This window comes from Mobula hypostoma, chromosome 17, assembly GCF_963921235.1.
Source record: "Mobula hypostoma chromosome 17, sMobHyp1.1, whole genome shotgun sequence".
NCBI lineage: Eukaryota > Metazoa > Chordata > Chondrichthyes > Myliobatiformes > Myliobatidae > Mobula > Mobula hypostoma.
Genome location: NC_086113.1, coordinates 13,860,243 through 13,883,451, shown reverse-complemented (window position 1 = coordinate 13,883,451; position 23,209 = coordinate 13,860,243). Strand labels below are relative to the sequence as shown.

General features: G+C 41.2%; 1 protein-coding gene across 1 annotated transcript in view; it reads right to left on the bottom strand.

Moving 5' to 3' along the window:
* Positions 1-23,209, bottom strand: part of dnah5 (dynein, axonemal, heavy chain 5) — a 249,007-nt gene that overhangs the window by 26,280 nt on the left and 199,518 nt on the right. The window contains exons 63-69 of the mRNA XM_063069583.1: positions 21,755-22,071; positions 20,667-20,822; positions 19,644-19,826; positions 12,615-12,858; positions 8,783-8,897; positions 1,237-1,427; positions 659-786 (exon numbers count right to left, since the gene is read on the bottom strand). Of these exons, the coding sequence (XP_062925653.1) occupies positions 659-786; positions 1,237-1,427; positions 8,783-8,897; positions 12,615-12,858; positions 19,644-19,826; positions 20,667-20,822; positions 21,755-22,071 (1,334 nt within the window). The remainder of the gene's footprint in view (positions 1-658; positions 787-1,236; positions 1,428-8,782; positions 8,898-12,614; positions 12,859-19,643; positions 19,827-20,666; positions 20,823-21,754; positions 22,072-23,209) is intronic.

Genomic DNA, 23,209 nt, shown 5'->3' with positions numbered 1-23,209 from the left:
CCAGATAATGTGTTTCCATTGGTTTTTGCACTTGTTGTTATCAAAAAGCAATTTTTGTTTTAATAGCTGGCCTTAGTAGATCAGAGAATGTGTGCAGCCGGATACGTTACCCTCTCTATATTTTCACTCCAACTTTATTTATGAATCCTCTTATACTATTGGTATTCAATGCCTCCACCATTAAAATAGATGCAAATAATTTATTTAATGTACACATTTGTACATATTATAATTGTTTGCATTCATCTTCAATAGGTTCCTAATATATATTAGTGCTATTTATCTTGATATAGAAAAGGTCTTGCATAGATAGTAATTTTTATTTTAAAATCATTTTTCACCTTAGTTTCTTGATGCATCTTCAGTGAAATTTAGCTCCTTCAGCTAAATGGATTATTATCTTTAAAATAAAATCTTTAAGACCGATACCTTTCCCATGTTGTTCTTTATCTGTGCATCTGCTACTAGCATTTTAGCACGTACATTGACTAAACAAACCAACTGGTCAGTTTGACATAGCCCGTCTGAGCGAACTACAGTGCACAAAAGCATAATCACTGTGGAGTGATCCAACTGTAGTGTTAGGAAGGTCTGCTTCAACCCAGCTTTATCATACAAGATAACTAGTTCCACATAGTTTTATCAGTTCTTAACGTACTTTGTCTAAGATATCTGCAAATTGCCCAAGTTTACTCAGTTCCACCAGATTTAACCAGGTCATATCCAAAATCCACCTTGCAGGTTTTGGAGGACAAGCCTTAAGGTTAAGGTCCAATGAAGCACCACCTGTGTAAGATTAATCAAAATTCAGGTTAAACAAATATACCATCAATAAATGATTTTTTCTCTCTTTATAATGAAATAAATTTAGCTTTAGTATATATTTTACTTTATGCACTAAATTCTGGAATTGACACATGTTAATAGCTTTGGCACCTTATTGCTCTGGGATATGTAGCTATTAACCGTACATTTTAAAAAATGATTTGTACCATTACATTGAACTAAAACATGTCAGTACTGAGTTCAGTTGTCACTAAAGCACTTATTCTTAATTGGCTAGTTCATTTTGTTTCTGAAAATCATTAACATGTTGTAATAGTCACAGATTGAATACCCATAGCAAAACTGGATAAAACAAATGCAAGTTAAAAGGTGAAGGTTGGTAGGCTGCCCCAGTGGATAGTGTTTACTTTTACTTTTTATAGTGAGGCAATGAAAGTTTCATGTTCTGACCTTTAATAAGGGTGAGGAACTCTTCGTGCTTCAGTCTGTGACGTTGCATGTCAATCTTAAGTGTGAGCAGGAGAATGAACAAAAACTTGTGTTCCTCGTATAGACCACGGGCTGCGTACTTATATATTTCATAAGTCATATGCTCAATGATATTTGCTATTCTCTTACTGGTAATAGGATTCTTGACAGACCTGCAAGATACATATTCAATTGAAAAAGTAACATTCAGTTTTGTTTATGCACTTACAATGCTGTAATTATGTATGCAAATCATTCAGAATTCTGTATGCAAAAAAAACTATCATGAAATGAAGAAACCAAAAATTATTCTCCAAATATATTTATACAACAGTCAGAATCACAGGTGGAGAGAGTCCTGCATCGGAAGAGAAGTAGGGAGAGAGGTAACAGGTCACACACACAAAGTATGGGTGTGATAGTGGGTGTGAAGCTGATTTGTGTATGGCAAGAGAGTGTGGCCAGCGGAAAGGGAGAGAGTGGGTGGTATTGGGAATTTCCAAACAGATGAAGATCATGGAGGGTGGATGATTGCTGCAGTGTGAGAGGGATTTAGGAGGGAAAAGCAGGCTTATTAGCCCTAGAGGGATTGCTACCACAAGAAGGTCGTATCTGCGAGTAGAATGACTTACCTGGACCGGTCCTCCATATTTGCTTTCTCACTGGGCTAAGGCTCAAAAAACCCAAAGTAAACGAGAAGGAAGTTAAAATAATGAAGGCCGGTGGCCTCCTTCAAAGACATTACCAATCAATCCATTTCTTGTCTGTGGAATCATGAACTGCTGATCAACCCAAATGACATCACAACTTTAAAAAAACTGAAAAATAAATAACTGCAGATATTGGAAGTGTGAAATAAAAACAGAAAATGCAGAAAATACTCAGCGGGTCTATCAGCTTCTGTGGAAAGAGTTAATACTTCTGGTTGTCAAATTTGGTTTTAACCTGCAGTTAGGGCTTGGGAGGAATGGAAAGAACAAAGGCAATATTGACTTGATGGAGATGTATAAGATGATAAGGGGCATAGATAGAGTGAATGACAGTGGCTAAGGTGAATGGAGGACTGTTTAGGGGAGATGCCACAAGTAGTTCTTTTTTTTTTAAAAACATAGTGATAAGTGGCTGGAGTGCTGTTAGAGCTGGTGATAGAGGCAGTTATATTAAGAAGGTTTAAGGGACTTTTAGATAGGATTATGGATGAAAGAAAATGGATGGTTATTTGGAAAGAATTTCCCTCTCGAGATCAATAAAGTATTATTATATTGATAATGGAGAAGGTTAAAATGTCAACACATCATCATAGGCCAAAGGGCCCATACGGTATTGTACTGAGCTAAGTTCTATGATCTAACATCTCTGATGAGAGAGAGAGGGAGAGACACACACACACAGCACAGACGGTCAGAGTGAAACAGAGACACACAGACTGAGGGAGTAAGATGAAACAGACACTGTGAAAAAAAGAGGAACCACAAAGTGAGAATTCAACAACTATGAGATGAGAGTCAGCTGTGCGAGTTGATGAGAGGGAAAGTCTGAGCCAATATCTCAGATGGATGGCTTACTGCAGAAATTGGTCATTGCAATACTGAGAAATTAAGTGATGTTGATTTGTAGAATTTAAAGGCTACAATATGACGAGCTCCTCAAGCTTACGCTGGGTCCCTGACAGTGCGGGAGGTTATAATCAGATATATTGGCATGGGAGTGGAAGAGAAAGGCAGCGGCAGGCAACTGGAATCACTGTGTTGCATCTGCAGACCGGACACAGGTGCGCTGTGAAGTACTCACCCAGTCGGCATCCGGTTTCTCCCTGTGGTGCAAGTGCAAGTGAATTGGAAGGACAGTCCTGGGCATTGAATTGAGGGAAAAGAGGCAAGAGAGAAGGCCTTGCATCTCCTGCAGTCTCACAGCAAGTGCCACAAGACAAAGAGTGGTTGCTGCAGATGTAAGAACCGACAAGGGAATCATGAAGGGAGCAGTCTTTTCAAAATGCTGACAGGGGTAGGGAAGGCCTGTTGCCATTATTATATCGAGGTCTCATGTACACTTGATTAACTGCCCCTTATGTTCTGCTTGGGCATGGTGTGGCAGCTTTCCAAACCCAATTGCAAGTTCTACTACTGTAGGCAGCTCACTTGCTCTGGAACAGAACTGGACACTTCTGCTGTCAGTCACCTGTCTGTATTATTGGCTCAGTTCCTCATACATTTGTACATATTAAAATCATATACAGTGGATTCTGGTTAATTGGGACACATCCGGACCAGTACATTTTGACCCAATTAAGCAGCTACCCTAATTACCCAGAGTTCCATATAAATAGTTAAAAAGTGTAAAAAAGCCAAACTACCATTTAACACACACAAAATACTGGAGGAACTCAGCAGGCCAGGCAGCATCTATGGTTAAAAGTACAGTTAATGTTTCAGGCTGAGACCCTTCGGCAGGACTGGAGAAAAAAAGCTGAGGAATAGATTTAAAAGGTGGGGGTAGGGGTGAGAGAAACACAAGGTGAAAGGTGAAACCGGGAGGGGGAGGGATGAAATAAAGAGCTGGGAAGTTGACTGGTGAAAGAGATACAGGGTTGGAGAAGGGGGAATCTGATAGAAGAGGACAGAAGGCCATGGAAGAAAGAAAAGGGGGAGGAGCACCGAAGGAAGGTGATAGGCAGATAAGGAGAGGGAAATAGGAATGGGGAATGGTGAAGGAGAGAGTAGGGCATTACTGGAACTTCAAGAAATCGATGTTCGTGCCATTAGGCTGGTAGCTACCCAGACAGATAAGGTGTTGCTTCTCCCACCTGAGTGAGGCCTCATTGCGACAGTAGATGAGGCCATGGACAGATATGTCAGAATAGGAATAGTAAGTGTTACTAAAATAGGTGGCCACCAGGAGATCCCACTTTTTCTGCCGGACAGAGTATAGGTGCTCGGTGAAGTGGTTCCCAATCTATGTCAGGTCTCACCGATATACAAGAGGCCACACTGGAAGCACCAGATACAGTAGATGACCCCAACAGACTCACAGGTGAAGTGTCACCTCGCCTAGAAGGACTATATGGGGCCCTGAATGGTAGTGAGGAAGCGTAGGGGCAGGTGCAATACTTGTTCCGCCTGCAAGGGTAAGTGCCAGGAGGGAGATCAGTGGGGAGGAACAAATGGACAAGGGAGTCGGGTAGGGAACAATCCCTGTGGAAAGCAGAAAATGGGGGTGGGGGAGGGAAAAATGTGTTTGGTGGTGGGATCCCACTGGAGATGGCGAAAGTTATGGAGAATTATGTGCTGGACGCAGAGGTGGTGGGGTGATAGGTGAGGACAAGAGGAACTCTACCCCTGGTAGGGTGGCAGGAGGACAGGGTGAGGGCAGAAGTGAGCGTAATGGAGAGATGTGGTTGAGACCAGTGTTGATGGTGGAGGAAGGGAAGCCCCTTTCTTTGAAGGAGGAGGACATCTCCCTCATTCTGGAATGAAAAGCCTCATCCTGAGAGCAGATGTGACGAAGGGAGAAGAATTGAAAGAAGGGGTTGGCGTTTCTACAAGTAACAGGGTGAAAGAGATAGAGTCTGTGAGAGTCAGTGGGTTTATAATAGACATCATTAGATAACCTGTCTCCAGAGACAGAGGCAGTGAGATTGAGAAACGGGAAGGAGGTGTCAGAAATGGACCAGGTAAATTTGAGGGCAGGATGGAAGTTGGAGGCAAAATTGGTGAAGTCGATGAACTCTGCACGGGTGCAGGAAGCAGCACCAATGTAGACATCAATGTAGTGCAGAAAAAGTTGGGGAGTGATACCATTGTAGACTTGAAACATAGACTGCTCTACATAGCCAACAAACAGGCAGGCATAGCTGGGATCTATGTGAGTGCCATGGCTACACCTTTTGTTAGAAGGAAGTGGGAGGAGCCGAAGGAGAAATTATTAAGAGTGAGGCCAAGTTCCACCAGACAGTGGAGAGTGGTGGTGGAGGGGAACTGGTTGGGTCTGGTGCCCAGAAAGAAACGCAGAGCTTTGAGGCCTTTCTAGTGAGGAATGGAGGTGCATAGGGACTGGACATCCATAGTGAATATAAGATGATCGGGGCCAGGGAAAATTAAATCATTGAAAAGATCAAGAGCATGTGAAGTGTCACACGTAGGTAGGAAGGGACTGAACCAGGGGGAATAAAACTGAGACGAGGTATGCGGATACAAGTTCAGTGGGACAGAAGCAAGAGGAAACAATGAGTTGACCTGGACAGGCATGTTTGTGGATCTCAGGCAGGAGATTGAAATCGGAAGTGCGGGGTGAGGGATCTATGAAGTGTGGCCTCCTGTATATCGGTGAGACCCGACGCAGATTGGGAGACCGCTTCGCCAAGTACCTATGCTCCATCTGCCAGAAAAAGTGGGATCTCCCAGTGGCCAACCATTTCAATTCCATTTCACATTCTCATTCCAACATGTCAGTCCATGGCCTCCTCTACTGTTGCAATGAAGCCTCACTCGGGTTGCAGAAGCAACACCTTATATTCCATATGGGTAGCCTCCAACCTGATGGCATGAACATCGATGTCTCTAACTTCCGGTAGTGCCCCCCGATGTCTCTAACTTCCGGTAATGCCCCCCACCCTCTCCTACAACATTCCCCATTCCCATTTCCCCCTCTCACTTCATATCTTTATCTGCCTATCACCTCCCTCTGGTGCTCCTCCATTTTCTTTCTTCCATAGCCTTCTGTCCTCTCCTACCGGACTCCCCATTCCCCAGCCCTGTATATCTTTCACCAATCAACTTTCCCTGCTCTTTACTTCACCCCTCCCCCTCTCTGTTTCACCTATCACCTTGTGGTTCTTCCTTCCCTCTCTCCACTTTCTTACTCTGAATCATCTTTTTTTCTAGACCTGATGAAGGGTTTCGGGCCTGAAATGTCAACTGTACTCTTTTCCATAGATGCCACCTGGCCTGCTGTGTTCCTCCAGCATTTTGTGTGGGTTGTTTTGGATTCCAACATCTGCAGATTTTCTCTTATTTGTGATTAAACTACCATTTAACTGAGTAACAAATTATATATTTAAATGAAATACTGAACAAATTAGAACACTATCAATACTACTTTATACTATAAAACTGTGTATTCGTTCCTAATAGCTATCGATAGAGGAATTTAACTGCCACATTCTTTTGATTGATTGTAAATGGACAAAATCAGTGCAGGCACCTAGTGTAGACAATGGACTGCCTTCATACAATGATATCGACAACTTCATCCTCCAAATCTTCATTTTCATTATAAAATTCAAGATGAATACCTTCAAATTCTCTACAGTTCCTAACTTGTCAAAGTAGTGAAGTTGTTTCATTTTCACTCCAGGCCATTCCTAGCATCTCCAAGCCTGAATTCTTGAAACCATGGTGAGCAAAACAGTTCTGAATTGTCTTATTGCTATTTTGCGCCAACTATTAGTGACGAAAATCACCGCTTTTTGAACGCAAACCCCACACAACTGTTGCTATTTAAAAAACTATTTGCATGGTGTCTAATACCAAGGAAATGCATGCGTAAGACACTAGTTAGAAACTGTTCAGCAACAGTCTCCTGGCCCAATTAAACAGCACAGAGTGCCAAATAACCAAAACGAATCCCAGCTATTTTCTCAATTGTTTTTCACTCTTTAAGAGTTGTCCCAGATAAATGGCTGCCCCAATTAACTGGAATCCACTGTATTTGAGATTTAAATTTAAAATGTCTTAAAATTCTCATTACCATTGATGAGAGCGCCATGCATTTGCTTAGGGCTCCATGCAGTCACAATAAATCACCCTTTGAATCTATTTCATTTTGTCCTCTGGGACGGCCAGAAACAATTGAATTTCCAGAGGAAAATGTCACAACTGTTGGCTTTCAGACATTTTTAATCAGCAAATTGAAGATATGTGCACAGGTTTATTGATCTTGTTGACTATGAAGATAATATGAAGCGCTCTGGGTGACAGAGGTGGCCTCAGTAAAAATGAAATTAAGCCTATATCACATCATTAGAGATACTCACAATTAATACCCTTTGTATCTGTCCACAGGACACGTACCATTTCACTCGATCAACCAATGATGAATGACATCTAATAATATGCAGGTAGTTTTCCCCATGGGATCCAAATAATGGAAAGTTATAATTTATGAAAACTGGAAACTAGAACAAGCTTGGTTTTTGTTTAAATATACATGCTGATAGTCAGGTTCTTTTGTATACTATATTGATGGACAGAATAATCTACTTTAGAATAATTGGCAAGTATTAATAAAGTAATTTAATAAAAGTGCTTTCTTCTAAATAACATTACAGTAATTCTCAGGCTCCAAAAAAGTAAATGATGCTTTTATTGTTATCAACAGTGATCATTTAGCAAAGAACAGGATTGCTTCTTTGCTATCCAAACCAATCCAAATAATTGAATTTTCACATTTCAAGATTAGCAGTATTTTTCTTCCACAATAAGAAATCCTACTCTTTTATAAATCAAGTCACTGATATTTAGATTAAATATTTTAAAGAAAAATTAGCTTTACTTGTCACATGTATATCACATGTATACCAAATTTCTTGGTATTCACCTGGCGGAGAATCTCACCTGGTCTCTCCACACCAGCTCCAGTTCAAAGAAAGCCCAGCAGCGTCTCTACTTTCTACGATGACTGAGAAAAGTCTATCTCCCAACCCCCAATCCTCACCATATTCTAGAGGTTGTATTGAGAGCATCCTGAGCAGCTGCATCACTGCCTGGTTCGGAAATTGTACTGTCTCGGATCGCAAGACCCTGCAGTGGATAGTGAGGTCAGCTGAGAAGATCACTGGGGTCTCTCTTCCCGCCATTACAGACATTTACACCACACGCTGCATCCGCAAAGCAAACAGCATTATGAAGGATCCCGCGCACCCCTCATACAAACTCTTCTCCCTCCTGCCATCTGGCAAAAGGCACTGAAGCATTCGGGCTCTCACGACCAGACTATGTAACAGTTTCTTCCCCCAAGCCATCAGACTCCTCAATACCCAGAGCCTGGACTGACACCAACCTACTGCCCTCTACTGTGCCTATTGTCTTGTTTATTATTTATTGTAATGCCTGCACTGTTTTGTGCACTTTATGCAGTCCTGGGTAGGTCTGTAGTCTAGTGTAGTTTTTGGGTTGTTTTACGTAGTTCAGCGTAGTTTTTGTCTTGTTTCATGTAGCACCATGGTCCTGAAAAATGTTGTCTCGTTTTTACTGTGTACTGTACCAGCAGTTATGGTTGAAATGACAATAAAAAGAGACTTGACTTGACTTGACTTGACTTGAATACGGAGAGAAATGTGCCATTTGTATCACGCAGTCTGACATAGTCCAAGGACATGCATGGCACGACATAGCATTTTGTGTGTTTAGTTCATTAATACTGACTGATAAAATTATATTTGATAAATGTTATTTTTAAATTTGTAACTTTACATATAAAGGAAATACACTTCAGTACAACTTAAAATATCTCTTTCCAAGTGTTTCATTACCTGGCTAATGACAGGTCAAAGCGCCCCAGGAACTGGCGTAAAGAGGTTTGATACATAACATTCACCATGCTCATCTCTGTAATCAAGAAATACAGGATACTTCCTCTGGTCGCCACTAGGAGAATACAAAATAAAGTCACTTCTATTAAATATGGGTCTTGGATGTCACCACACTAGTTTGATCTCTCAACTATGAACATTTCCAGTTCAAAAAGTCATGGAAATAATATGCACAAGGACAAGGCAAACATATGACAAATAACATTTACACTATTTACTTGCTGGTTCCTGCAAAATCTACCCACAAAACTATTTAAGAATAGAGAAGTATTGATAAAATGGTTCAGAAATTAGAACTAGTTAATTTAATATCATGGGATGTAGATCAGTTGAAAAGTTGGGCAGACTGATGCCAATTGGAACTTAATCCATGAAATGATACACATTGGGAAGTCAAATTCCACTAGGACATAGACAGTAGAGTAAATGGCAGAGACCTTAGGAGCGCTGAAAAGCACAGACACCTTGGGATACAAAACCATAGCTCAACCCTTTCCCTAAAACCTAATCTAAGCTTAACTCCCATTGTCCTTAAAAGCAACTGAGCCACAACTTCAACACAAACCGCAGCTCAGCACCATCTTGACTGGAACAATAACAATCAACCAATATAATAGTCAGGGTTAAGTGGCATAACACCTTCTGCAGAAAAACTGAGAAGCTTCTATAAAAATACAGAATCAGCTATACTAAAATTACTGGAAATTTTACTGAACAATTACATGTATATACAGTAGGTGACAATATAAACTACAAGCATAAGGAAGTTAAACTACAAGGAAAATACTAGAAAATAACAATTCTTCTTCCTATATCCGACAGCTCCTTAGAGAAAGGAAACTGATTGTCGACATCTGCCTCGTCAATCTCTCCCACAAGTTCGTCTCGACCTATTTGAAACTCAGGACAATTGGTCAGGCTTCCTCAAGGAACCAGATCCCGAGCTGGAGCATCAGTATACAATCTCAGGGTTGTATACAGCATATATACTTTGATAATAAATGTACTTTGAGTGTCTATAAGGAGAGATTCAAAAGCGGCAAATCCTATCCTTTGTTTCAAGCTTGCTGCTGTCAAAGATCATTGAACTGGGTTTAATGCCACAGATGATTAGAGATGTAAAAATACTTCAAAGGGATTATGACTTTTATATTTAAAAATAATAAGTTGACTTACAGGACACCTGTGATCTTAATGCAAGCCTCAGAGGATTCTGGGAGGCAAACGTAGCGTGAGAGAACTTCGTGGCGGGCAGGCTGCAGGACGGGGGCGCAAACGACCTTTGGCTCCGTTTTACCAATTATAGCTTCCATTGTTTGTCGACTAAAGCAACAAGGGAGATTGAAGCATCGAAGCGAGTGCAGAGGGTGAGCACCAGCTGTTTGCCTTTTGATCAGTTGCTCTGTACTGGAGAGGGGAGAGCGTGCCACTGCGTCCCCAAGAGTATTGCCCAGGTTTTTTCTGCATTTTGGACGTGGACTTGGACTATAGACTTTTTCAGTCTTATAGCTTTTATATTCCGTGTTTTTTCGCCTGATCTTCTTGGTTTTTTTTTGTGCAGGAAAAGGGATTTGGGGGTCGATGTGCCTGATCCATTTGTTTGTTTTTTTGTGCGGGAGGAGGAATTTGGGGGCCTATGTACCTAATCTGTTTTGTGCAGGAGGAGGGATCTGGGGATTGATGTGCCTATTCCATTTTTATTCATTTTTTTGTGGGGAATTGGGATTTGTGTGTTGATGATTGTGCTGTCTTTCTTTTCTTTCTTGATTTCATGGTTACCCAGAGAACTGAGGAATTTCAGAGTTGAATACTTTGACAATAAATGAACCTTGTAACTATTTGAAAATATTAACTTTCTGTAAAATAAGGAAACTACGTATAAGAACCTTTACAATCCATGTCAGAATTTCATTTGTATACCAATCAAGAAAGGCATTCAGCCGAGGGGCTGGATGCACAGACTCTCAGAGCAATATAATTGAGCACAGTCCCTGGATTTAGTTGAGTCCAATGATGAAGCAAAAGGTTAAGGGTGCCAGGCAGAAACGGTGTACAGAAATATTGAAATCAAATACATACTAACTCACAAAGATCAGCTCACAGGCAGTTCTCCACCAAATTGTGAACATTAGTACACTGGATCACGTTTCTCTTCATAGTCCAAACTACTCATTCTGGCAATCAATCTCAAGACTGACTCCAGGGCAGATTAATCCTTCTTTACATACAGAGACCAAAACTGTACAAAATCCTGTAAATCCCCTCAAGACTTCCTTACATTTGTACTTTGATCTCAATGCCATAAATGCTAACACACTAGTTACATGTTTACTTGCTGTTTCTCATAAAGGAAGGATACCAAGATCGTACTGTGCAGCTCCAATTGCACACTACTGAAAAATTCATCACCTTTGCTACACATTATCGGTGGCCACGTTATTGAGTACAGAAGTGGAACCTGGTGTGATCTTCTGTGGCTGTAGCCTATCCACTTCGAGGTTCATTGTGTTGTGCATTCAGAGATGCTCTTCTACACACCACTATTGCAATGCGTAATTATTTGAGTCACGGTTACCTTTCTGTCAGCCTGAACCAGTCTGTCCATTCTCCACGGACTTCTTTCATTAGTAAGATATTTTCACTCAGAACTGCCACTGACTTAATGTTGTTTGTTTCTCTCACCATTCTCTGTAAACTCTAGAGACTGTCGTGCATGAAAATCCCAGGAGATCACCGGGTTCTGAGATACTCAAACCACCTTGTCTTGCACCAACAATAATTCCAGAGTCAAAGTCACTTAGATCAAATTTCTTCCCCATTCTGATATTTGGTCTGAACAACAACTGAACCTCTTGACCATGTCTCTTAGGCACTGAGCTGCTGCCACACGTTTGGCTGATTAGGTATTTGCATTAACAAGGTGTACAGGCAAACCTAATAAAGTGGCCAAAGAGTGTATATTTAAACTGAAAGATATTTTCCTTTCTCTTCCTCTAGATTCATCCAATTTTTTTCTTGATTTTGTACACCAGATCATGCTGTAATTATACTGTTCACACAGGCACCTGACTTTCAGGTGAAGGTACTGCAGTTTCCTGCTGGGTTGCAATTGGAATGCCTGCTTTGCTGAGGCTGCTACTGTGTGGTAACCAGAATCTCCGAAGCTGAAGGCCCCGAAATTCTCAGCTTTGCGTGTTTCAGCAGCCGGGGAGAGGTCGAAGGCACTCAGCAGAGGTTGGCGCTCGGGAGGCGGTATCGGAGAGGCTGCTCGGAAGCTCGGAGTTTTCAGACGGATGGACTCAGGGTCAGCTGTGGTCGGCTGCTTCCAAGTATCGGCAAGTTGACGGTGCCTGGAGGTTTATGGCAGGGAGTTTCTCCCTTTTGCTGCCTGCTGTTGGGGACTCGGGAGTCGATCGACTCAGGACTTTGAGACTTTTTTTTACTGTGTCTATGGTCTGTTCTTTATCAAATTATGGTATTGCTTTGCACTGCTGTAACTATATGTCATAATTATGTGTTAGTCTTTGGTCTGTCTTGTTTTCTGTGATAGCACTCCGGAGAAACATTGTATCATTTCTTAATGCACATATGCATTTCTAAATGACAATAAAAGAGGACTGAGTGTTTTCATAATCTAAAAAAAATTACAGTGCAAAAGCCAACACAGTGGGTCAATATGCAAGTGCCTGTTAACAAACGTCTGGCATCATTTATTCTCTACTCAGATCAAAGCCCAGCCCAATATTCTTTCTCCATCACCATCTGTTCTCACCTGGTCTGTATTCCTCACGGGCAGCATTAATCTGTATCTCTGTATCTGCAGCTATCTGTAGCTTTTGAGTGACCTCCTCGGCTGTCTTTTTGGTGCTGCTTAGGACCATGACAAGACTTTGGTCCTCCACAAGGGAACCTTTTATACTCGTCAAACGATGCAATAGATTGTCTTCCAATTCTTTCATTTTCCTCTTGTTTAATGTCACATCTTCCATTAAATCTGTTCGTTCTTTTTCCAGTTCCTGTTTTTAATCACATCATACAATACTTGAAACTGCGCAATTATAATGTGCATTAACTGGAATCTCTAAAGCATTCAAAACTGAACATGTCTCAAATAGTACAGATGCATTTTCATTCAGCTTGCCAACAATGCAGTTCTCAGCCATTTTTCATGGTGGTTACAGTAGACCAGAGGTTCCCAACCTTTTTTATGCCACAGACCAATACCTTTAAGCAAGGGGTCTGTGGACCTCAGGTTGGAAACCCCTGCAGTAGAAAGTAGACCAATGATTTAAGAAGCGCTGAGTAAATATGAAACCTTCATAAGCTGCCTCTTTTTTTATGACCACTGATAAACAGAAGTAGTAACTAATTTAACCTCAGGACTGAATAGAAAAAATCGTGTGCGGCAAGTTCTTCATTCAGAGATGGAAATGGTAACTGTACCTTTCTACACAACATAGCTCATGTTTACGCATTCCCATCCCATAAAAATACAGGTAATCTGCAAAACTAATTCTGGTCTGGAGTTTTGGCAAGAAATAGAACTAATTATTGAAATTGGAAAAAAAAGCAGCAATGTCCTGCGCATCTCTGTCAGTCACACATAACAACACCTGGAGGAGGAGGCACCATGTCAGAACTGACTAGTCGGGAGTCATATGAAGAGATCCTTGATGTTAGCAATTCATTGCTTCCAATCAAACAATGCCAAATTTGGTCCAATTGGTAAAGGGTTGCAGGAATCTCCTGCTGATTTAAGATTGCAATCTCATTAAGTCGCTCCAAAACAATTATTTAAAATTTGAAAAATACTTGAAGAATCTTCAAAGGTATAACAATTAAACAGGAAGACAACCTATATAATATGGTGATGAGCCGCAAGACAAAATACTGAGTTATGAATGCATTGTTGAAATTTGCAATCTAATACTGATGAACAGGTGTTATGTAAGATACTTTAGGATCCCAGAGAGAAATTGCTATTTTAATCTGGAAATTTTATCTGTAGCTGATCATTTTCATGAAAAAAGTTGCATGTTTCAGGCTGCTGATAACTTGAATGAGAGACCGATGATACGCATTTCTCTTACTTCTATTTTTTTCAGTATACTTCCTTTGTGCCATTAATGACAGCAAAGCCAAAACTGCTACACATCTTTTCATCAGTGTTACACTGAAACAGAAGTAAACCATTTGATTCTACCCAACATTCAGTGAGATGACCTGTATTTGAATTCTACATATCATTACTTCATTTTACATGGGACCATTGGTTCCTAAAATTCCATTTTTAATTGACACCTGATCCATCACCAAATTGACATTACAGAAGAGAATTTACACTTTGTAGAAGTGCTTCCTCCAGCTCAAAGCCAGCCATATCTCCCCAGGTAAAGCCAGCATTAATACCTAAAGCAGGTGTTCCCAACCTGGGGTCCATGGACCCCTTATTCAAAGGATATCCCAAATCTTTGACTCCCCAACCAAGGGATATTACCACATTGCTTCTTAATATTCTAAAAACTCCCATCAACTTAACCCACTGCTTCTAAGTGACAAGGAATATCACCCTACTTTGCAAAATTTTTCCTCCTCTGCAAATATCTCTCCAAGTCACAAACCTTCCAACTTGGAAATACAGTAAATCACTGTTCCTCCATCTTCACCGGCACAAAATCCTGGAATACTACCCAGCAATCCTACAGATGATCTTCACGACCGCTGTAATTCAAGAAGGTAGCTGACCATCAATTTCGGAAAATAATTAGTAATGGGCAATAGGTGCTTCATCTTCCTGCAAATGAGAAATTCTATGTTGCACCTCTCGTTATGTCCCTCCTTAAAATAAGATTCGTAGAGCTGTCAAGAATGCAAGACCATTAAAATTATTCAAATGAGAATAATGCCTCCCTGAAGAAAGAAGACATTTCCTTTCCTTTTCATTTTTCTATCAAACTTTAAGCACACTATCCAAAGTCTTTTATGGGTACTCTCTTAGATTTCTAGTCATACAATAGCTCTAAGCCCAAACTGAAAACTGTCACAGTTCTCCTGCCATACAAGAGATGCAAAGTTCTTTTAAGTAGCACCGGCCATCAGTGAAACTAGAGTGCCTGCAAATATTTGCAGTCAAGTGATTGCAGAGCAGAGAAAAACAAACAGCGGTCAACCTGAACTTGCTCTGCCATTCAATATGACCAAAAAGGCATACTGTATATGTACTTATATACTTCCATCCCCCATCAGGAAGGTCCGTTTCTACCTCCTACCCAAGATCCACAAACCTGCCTGTCCTGGCCGACCTATTGTCTCAGTTTGCTCCTGCCCCACCGAACGCATTTCTGCATACCTCGACACTGTTTTATCACCCCTTGTTCAATCCCTTCCGACCTATGTTCGTGACACTTCTCACGCTCTTAAACTTTTCGATGATTTTAAGTTCCCTGGCCCCCACCGCTTTATTTTCACCATGGATGTCCAGTCCTTACATACTTCCATCCCCCATCAGGAAGGTCTCAAAGCTCTACGCTTCTTTTTGGATTCCAGACCTAATCAGTTCCCCTCTACCACCACTCTGCTCTGTCTAGCGGAATTAGTCCTTACTCTTAATAATTTCTCCTTTGGCTCCTCCCACTTCCTCCAAACTAAAGGTGTAGCTATGGGCACCCGTATGGGTCCTAGCTATGCCTGCCTTTTTGTTGGCTTTGTGGAACAATCTATGTTCCAAAGCTATTCTGGTATCTGTCCCCCACTTTTCCTTCGCTACATCGACAACTGCATTGGCGCTGCTTCCTGCACGCATGCAGAACTCGTTGACTTTATTAACTTTGCCTCCAACTTTCACCCTGCCCTCAAGTTTACCTGGTCCATTTCCGACACCTCCCTCCCCTTTCTAGATCTTTCTGTCTCTGTCTCTGGAGACAGCTTATTCACTGATGTCTACTATAAGCCTACTGACCCTCACAGCTATCTGGACTATTCCTCTTCTCACCCTGTCTCTTGCAAAAACGCCATCACCTTCTCGCAATTCCTCCGTCTCCGCCGCATCTGCTCTCAGGATGAGGCTTTTCATTCTAGGACGAGGGAGATGTCTTCCTTTTTTAAAGAAAGGGGCTTCCTTTCCTCCACTATCAACTCTGCTCTTAAATGCATCTCCCCCATTTCACGTACATCTGCTCTCACTCCATCCTCCCACCACCCCACTAGGCATAGGGTTCCCCTGGTCCTCACCTACCACCCCACCAGCCTCCGGGTCCAACATATTATTCTCCGTAACTTCCGCCACCTCCAACGGGATCCCACCACGAAGCACATCTTTCCCTCCCCCCCCTCTCTGCATTCCGCAGGGATCACTCCCTACACAACTCCCTTGTCCATTCGTCACCCCCATTCCCCCCCACTGATCTCCCTCCTGGCACTTATCCGTGTAAGCGGAACAAGTGCTACACATGCCCTTACACTTCCTCCCTTACCACCATTCAGGGCCCCAAACAGTCCTTCCAGGTGAGGCGTCACTTCACCTGTGAGTCAACTGGGGTGATATACTGCGTCCGGTGCTCCCGATATGGCCTTTTATATATTGGCGAGACCCGACGCAGACTGGGAGACCGCTTTGCTGAACATCTACGCTCTGTCCGCCAGAGAAAGCAGGATCTCCCAGTGGCCACACATTTTAATTCCACATCCCATTCCCATTCTGACATGTCTATCCACGGCCTCCTCTACTGTAAAGATGAAGCCACACTCAGGTTGGAGGAACAACACCTTATATTCTGTCTGGGTAGCCTCCAACCTGATGGCATGAACATCGACTTCTCTAACTTCCGCTAAGGCCCCACCTCCCCCCTCGTACCCCATCTGTTACTTATTTTCATGCACACATTCTTTCTCTCACTCTCCTTTTTCTCCCTCTGTCCCTCTGAATATACCCCTTGCCCATCCTCTGGGTTGCCCCCCCTTGTCTTTCTTCCCGGACCTCCTGTCCCATGATCCTCTCGTATCCCCTTTTGCCTATCACCTGTCCAGCTCTTGGCTCTATCCCTCCCCCTCCTGTCTTCTCCTATCATTTTGGATCTCCCCCTCCCCCTCCAACTTTCAAATCCCTTACTCACTCTTCCTTCAGTTAGTCCTGACGAAGGGTCTCGGCCTGAAACGTCAACTGCACCTCTTCCTACAGATGCTGCCTGGCCTGCTGCGTTCACCAGCAACTTTGATGTATGTTGCCTGTATATGTATACTCTCTCCATATTCCTTAACGCTTTCTGTGTCCAAAGTGACTTGACCCCCAAAGGTGGACAATTCCACAAGCGCATTATTTCTCCTGATCCCAGCCCTATACATCTTACCCCTCTTCCTGAGACTGTGTCCCCTTGTTTGTATGTTTTAGTAAGATCACCTTTATTCTTCAAAACTCTGGTGAACATAGGCTTATTTGACACAATTGCTTCATGTAGAGCAAATCTGTCACTCCTAGAGCAAATCTGGTGAACCTTTGCTGCCCTCTTTTTCCTTTCCTTTAGTATCCTTAGTAAGGAAACTAAAACTGCACACAGTCTGCTCCATGAAGTATCACCAAGGCCTATATAACTGGAATTCTTTGCTCTAGTGTACAATGCATTTCTAACCTATTATCATTAAAATTATACCCTGCCCTCTGTTTGTTTTCGATGAAGTTGATAACGTCACTGTTATCCAGGTACAACTACATCTCTATTACTTGCTCACTCCCTCAACTAGCTACGATCAATCTGGTCTCCTTTCATCCTCTTCACAAACTAGAGCACAATATATCTGCAAAGGCTATGTGAAAGAGCTATCAGTACCAATGCATTCAATGCTCTCAAACCCATTTTTTATTATTGGCCATTTTAAACAAAACAGGCAGTAGATCAATACAACACAGTACAGCATGTTGTGCTGACCTTATAACCACTCAAGATCAAGCTAACCCTTCCCTCCTATATAGCCCTCCATTTTTCTTTCATCCATGTACCTATCAAAGTCTCTCTTAAATGTCCCTAATGTAAATCAGAAATCAGAAACAGGTTTAACATCACCAGCATATGTCATGAAATTTGTTGTTACGCAGCAGCAGTGGAATTGCACTACATAACAATAACAATTGTGAATTACAGTAATAGGCATCCGTTAGTCTCGTGAGACCATGGATTTTCATCTTGGAAGGTTTCCAGGAGGTTGTATGGGAGACCGGCTGTTGCCCATGCTGCAAGTCTTCCCGCTCCACATCACCGATGTTGTTCAAGGGAAGGGCATTGGCTTGGCACTGGTGTCGTCGTAGAGTAATGTGTGGTTAAGTGCCTTGTTCAAGGACACAACACGCTGCCTCAGCCAAGATTCAAACTAGCGACCTTCAGATCACTAGACGAACGCCTTAACCACCTGGCCATGTGCCAACTAATTACAGTAAATATATATACAGGAAATATCCCGGTTTCCTTGGCTGCACAAGTCTAGAGAAGACACTCTCAAGTCCCGCCAAACTCGTGAGATTGAGACTCTGATTTGTGTGGATGCTGTGTAATTTGCTACCCTGTTACAAATTAATGCCACAAAATAACAGACAGCACCCTGCATACGATTAAAGGAATTATATTTATGAATCTTAACTGAAGGGTTTGTAAAGAATAACAGAAGGAAAAGGGCCCATTCTAATTAAACAGTCAAATGTGCAGAAGTTGGAGTTCATCTTGAACTTCTCTGTCACTCACGCCCTGGGCCCTTGGTCAATGTGAATGCCCACACCACCTTCCGAACGTCACTCGCAATCCCTCTCAAACAAACGGGTCTCCCACCAGATCGTATGCTATGACCGGTTCTCTCCAGCGTCTTCTTTCTTCATCTCCTGACGATTAAAAACCCCAAGCCCAACCTTGGTATCCCTCAACAGAGAAACCTCCCCTTAATTCAACCATCCTAATTGGATGGTACACATTTCTCAACTCTTATCTTCAACAATAACCCAAACAGGCTGAAAATGGAGCAAGCTGAAAACAAGCCGCTCTTACAGAACTGCCAAAATGAAATACATACAGCATAACAGTAAAATATGAAGCAGAGCATTACATATATAGTTAAATTAATAAGTAATGCAAAAAAGTAATGAGGTAATGTCCAATCAGAGATCTGAGTAAAAAAATACCACCTTCAGCACCCTTCAATACTTTCCTCCAATCAATTTAAAATTATGCTCTTGCATATTAAGGACTGCCACTCTGGGAAAAAGGCACTGGCTGCCACGCTATCTGTGCCTCTTATCATCTTGTACACCTTTATCAAGTCATCTGTCAAACTCATTCACTCCAAAGAGAAAACCCCCTGCTCGCTCAATCTTTCTTCACAAGACATGCTCCCCAACCCAGGCAGCATCTTGGTAAATTTCCTCTGCACCCTCTCTAAAGCTTCTACACCTATAATAAGGCAACCAGAACCGAACACAATACTTCATGTGTGGTCTCATCATATTTTCCCCCCTTTTCCTTATTAGACCAAATAATCTAAAAGCAAAGCCATGAAAGCCAAGAACCTGGGCTCATTCACAACTATCATTTAAAGCAATTGAAATTTTAACAACATTACGATTATTTGACATTAAAGATGAAAAATAAAATCAAAATAATATAGTCTAAGTATAATTATATAGTTTATGTATAATTAATAGAGGAATACATTCAAAACACTGTTACACAGGATCCAAAAAGTATAAACAGTGCAAATTCTCTAATTGACAAGAGATTGTAGATGCTGAAACTTAGAGCAATAAAACAGAGCCGTACAAATATACCTGTTTTTCAGTTAGAATGACCCTCCCCAGTAACTGGTCCTCCAGTCCCTTCATGGTGACGGTAAAGTCAATGATGGAGGTGCAAGCGCTGATCTCAGGTGTGTACGCTGGATTTGGAAGCTGTGTGGTGATGTAGAGCCTAAATCCATTCATTACATCAATTTCTTTATCACCCAATTTCACCTGATGAGAGAGAAATTGATCTTTAATGTGAAGTTTTGAATTACACAGCAAGCAAACAAGTGTGGCTTTCAGGCTGATAATATGGGCAGGCACAAACCTGCCAGGTTTTCAACTTGTTCCTGTGTCCCTCTGCCTTTCTGCTTCACACAGAGAGAGGCTTAGAGACAGCTTTCAGTGAGTAAACTTCTGTGTTATCCAGTGAGTACAATGAGAAGATAAAACATGACCTTGGAAAACATGAACACAAAGTTGGAATTCCCTTCATCATATAAGCTGCTCTTTCCCTCAACCTCATGCAATAACTGTCTATTTCACTCTGAGTTAGCTATTATTTTTTAAAAACCTGGAATTATGGTTTTACTAAGACACAACCTTCAGTTTTCTGAGACAAAAAAGGCTTGCATTTGTTAGCAGGAATCCTACAAGGAGATTTCCACAAATAGACTAGGAAGAAAGAAGGGAAGCACCAGAATAGATCAGTTTTTCAAATCCACAACCAACCATAATGACATGGGATACATTCACCGTATAAAACAGCAAGGGTAAAAATACAAAATAAAAACAGCAAGGGTAAACAAAACATTTTCTTATTTCTGACATTCTCTTCCCAAAAAAAGAGGCTATTTGGCGTATTGAGTCCATATGGCTTTGAAAAGTACAGCTGAAAGAAGGAGTAAAAGAAGAACATAAAAGTACACATATATTATTTAGACCTGTTTCACGAAAATCTAAACTTTATTCCAAAAAATGTTGAAGTGAATTCAGTTCAACTCTGAATCTACATTTTCGCCATTCAGCTCTACTTACCATAGCAAAGTTGAACGATCAGTATCACTTTACCTTGTATGTGGAGCCTGTTTTAATGAAGTTTTTCTCTAAGATATTGTCAAGTGCTGGGTCCAATTCCTCTCCTACATCTTCAATAAGCACTGGTCTTCCAAGAGAAAGCCCATCCTCCATGTGATTTCGGAAGTATTTGTGATTTAGAGAAGTGATCTGGAAAAGTATTAAAAATCTTCAGAATACACCTGGTATATTTTAACATAGAACAGTAAGCATGTGAATTGTCTGCAGAACATGATGGGAATCAAAACTAATCCCAACATAATCTGAACCCCTCAATTCCACACTGACTCCCACCCCAATCACATGCCTGTGTAAATATTGCTGCCATATCTCCTTCCACCACCTCCCCTGGCAGAGATTTCCAGGCACCTATCACACTGTGTAAAAATAAGATTACTGTGCACATTCCCTTTAAACTTTCCTCCTCTCACCTTAAACCTATACCCTCTTGTATTTGATGTTTCCAATCAGGAGAATAGACTGTTTACCCAAACTATGCTTCTCAGAATTTTATATACTCCCTCAAGAAAACAATCTGAGTTTTTCCAACCTCTCCTTATAGCTAATACATTCCATTCCAGGCAACATCCTGGTGAACCTCTTCTGCACCCTCTCCAAATCCTCCACATCTACCTACTGTGCAGTAACCAGTAATGAACACAATATAGCTTAACCAAAGTTTTATGCAACTGCAACATCATTTTGATTATGTTGTCTTTGACGTTCCATCACTAATTACAAGGTCAAGATCACCCTATTGATTATATTTATGCATTTTGTTTATGTGCTAAATTTAATGGAATAAGAGGGTAATCAACGTGACTACTCAAATAACTTTGAAATTCTCATCTAAAAATATACATAGTTCACATTATGGAAAATAGAATGTTTTTGAAAGAAAATCAATGATGTTTTACCCTGTTTGTTTCTCTTAGCACATTTGTTAAATTGAAGTTAAATAACATATTCTAAAGCCTCAATTCACTAAACACATATAGAATACATGCCTTTCAATGATATGGAAAGATAAAGCTTGTACGATACGTGAACTGTTTGAAGAAATTGAAGGAACAATCTGGTACCTGAAGTTCATTTGTAATCTCTTTGTTTTTTATCCATATCTTGCCCTGGTTTTGTGGATCAATCAGTAAAGGATAACGAGCTGCTTTAGTAACAATGATCCCATTCTGTATCGAGAGCTCGTCATTTGGTAGACCTTGCAAGTTCCATTCTCCAATTGTTGGGATGTCAATTAGCATGTCCGTAAGACTGAGGTTGTTGGCAAAGGGAATTCCGCGAGCTTTCATTTCTCTCTCCCAATCTTTCAGTAATAAATTTCGGAACTCTTGGTTGAAGGGGCCAGAATATGACAGAAATGCAGTGGCCAATAAAACATCACCTAAAAAAAAACTTAGTTATTAGCACTTCAATTTTAATTGAAACTAAAATTCCCTCCCCTCCCCTCTTCTGTTCCCCACTCTAGTCTTTTACCTTTTCTCACCTGCCTATCACCTCCCCTGCTACCCCTCTTCCTTTCCTTTCTCCTATGGTCCACTCTCCTCTCCTATCAGATTCCTTCCTCTTCCTCTCCAGCCCTTTATCTTTCCTACCCATCTGGCTTCGCCTATCACCTTCAAACTATCCTCCTTCCCCCCCTCCTACCCCCCAGCCTTTTTATTCTGGTGTCTACTCCCCTTCCTTTCCAGCCCCGGCGAAGGGTCTCGGCTTGAAAGATCAACCGTTTATTCATTTCCATAGATGCTGCCTGACTTTCTGAGATCCCTCAACGTTTTGTGTGTGTTGCTTTCAATTATAATTTAATTATTTAATGCCTCAAATTAAGTTAGTAATACAGTAATAGAGGATACAATTAGAGGTAAAGGAAGCAACAGCTATTGAATGCTTCTGTGAAAGGAATTACAGTTGCAAAAGCCTAGAGGTGAAGGCAAATTACAGTTCTGGAATTAGTAATTGAGAATGATTAAAGTACTTCATAGAAAAAGAAGGAAGGGTTCCATTATTAGAGACTATTTGGGTCATGGGGATCCTCAAAGTACTTTACATTCAATGAAGAATTTTTAAAGTGCAGTGGCTAATTTTCAGAACCAACTGTTCCTGCATCTGAAATGATGTACACAATACTTTATCTGGAGTAGATATAGGCTGTTAATTGGATCAAAAGTCTTATTATTAGCCTCCCACGCAAGATCTCTGCCCATGATCATTACTTCATTGTTCCTTTGATTTTGAACTATTTATCTATTTTATAATTTATAATAATTTTATGTCATTGTTGTGCTGCTGCTGCAACACAGATTTCACTTCGTTTAAGATCGTGATAAATAACCTGATTCTGAAGGATAATCTCTGGAGGTACGGCTTGTATAAAGACCCTTCAATAACGGAAAGGTTTGCTGAGTTCTTCATGTAGCACACAAATTAAAAGGTACAAGTATCAAGCTTCTTCAGTAGTTCTTTGCACTCTCACCAATCCTCTCTAGTTCAGAGTTATTCATGTCCTTGAAAGAAAGGCAACA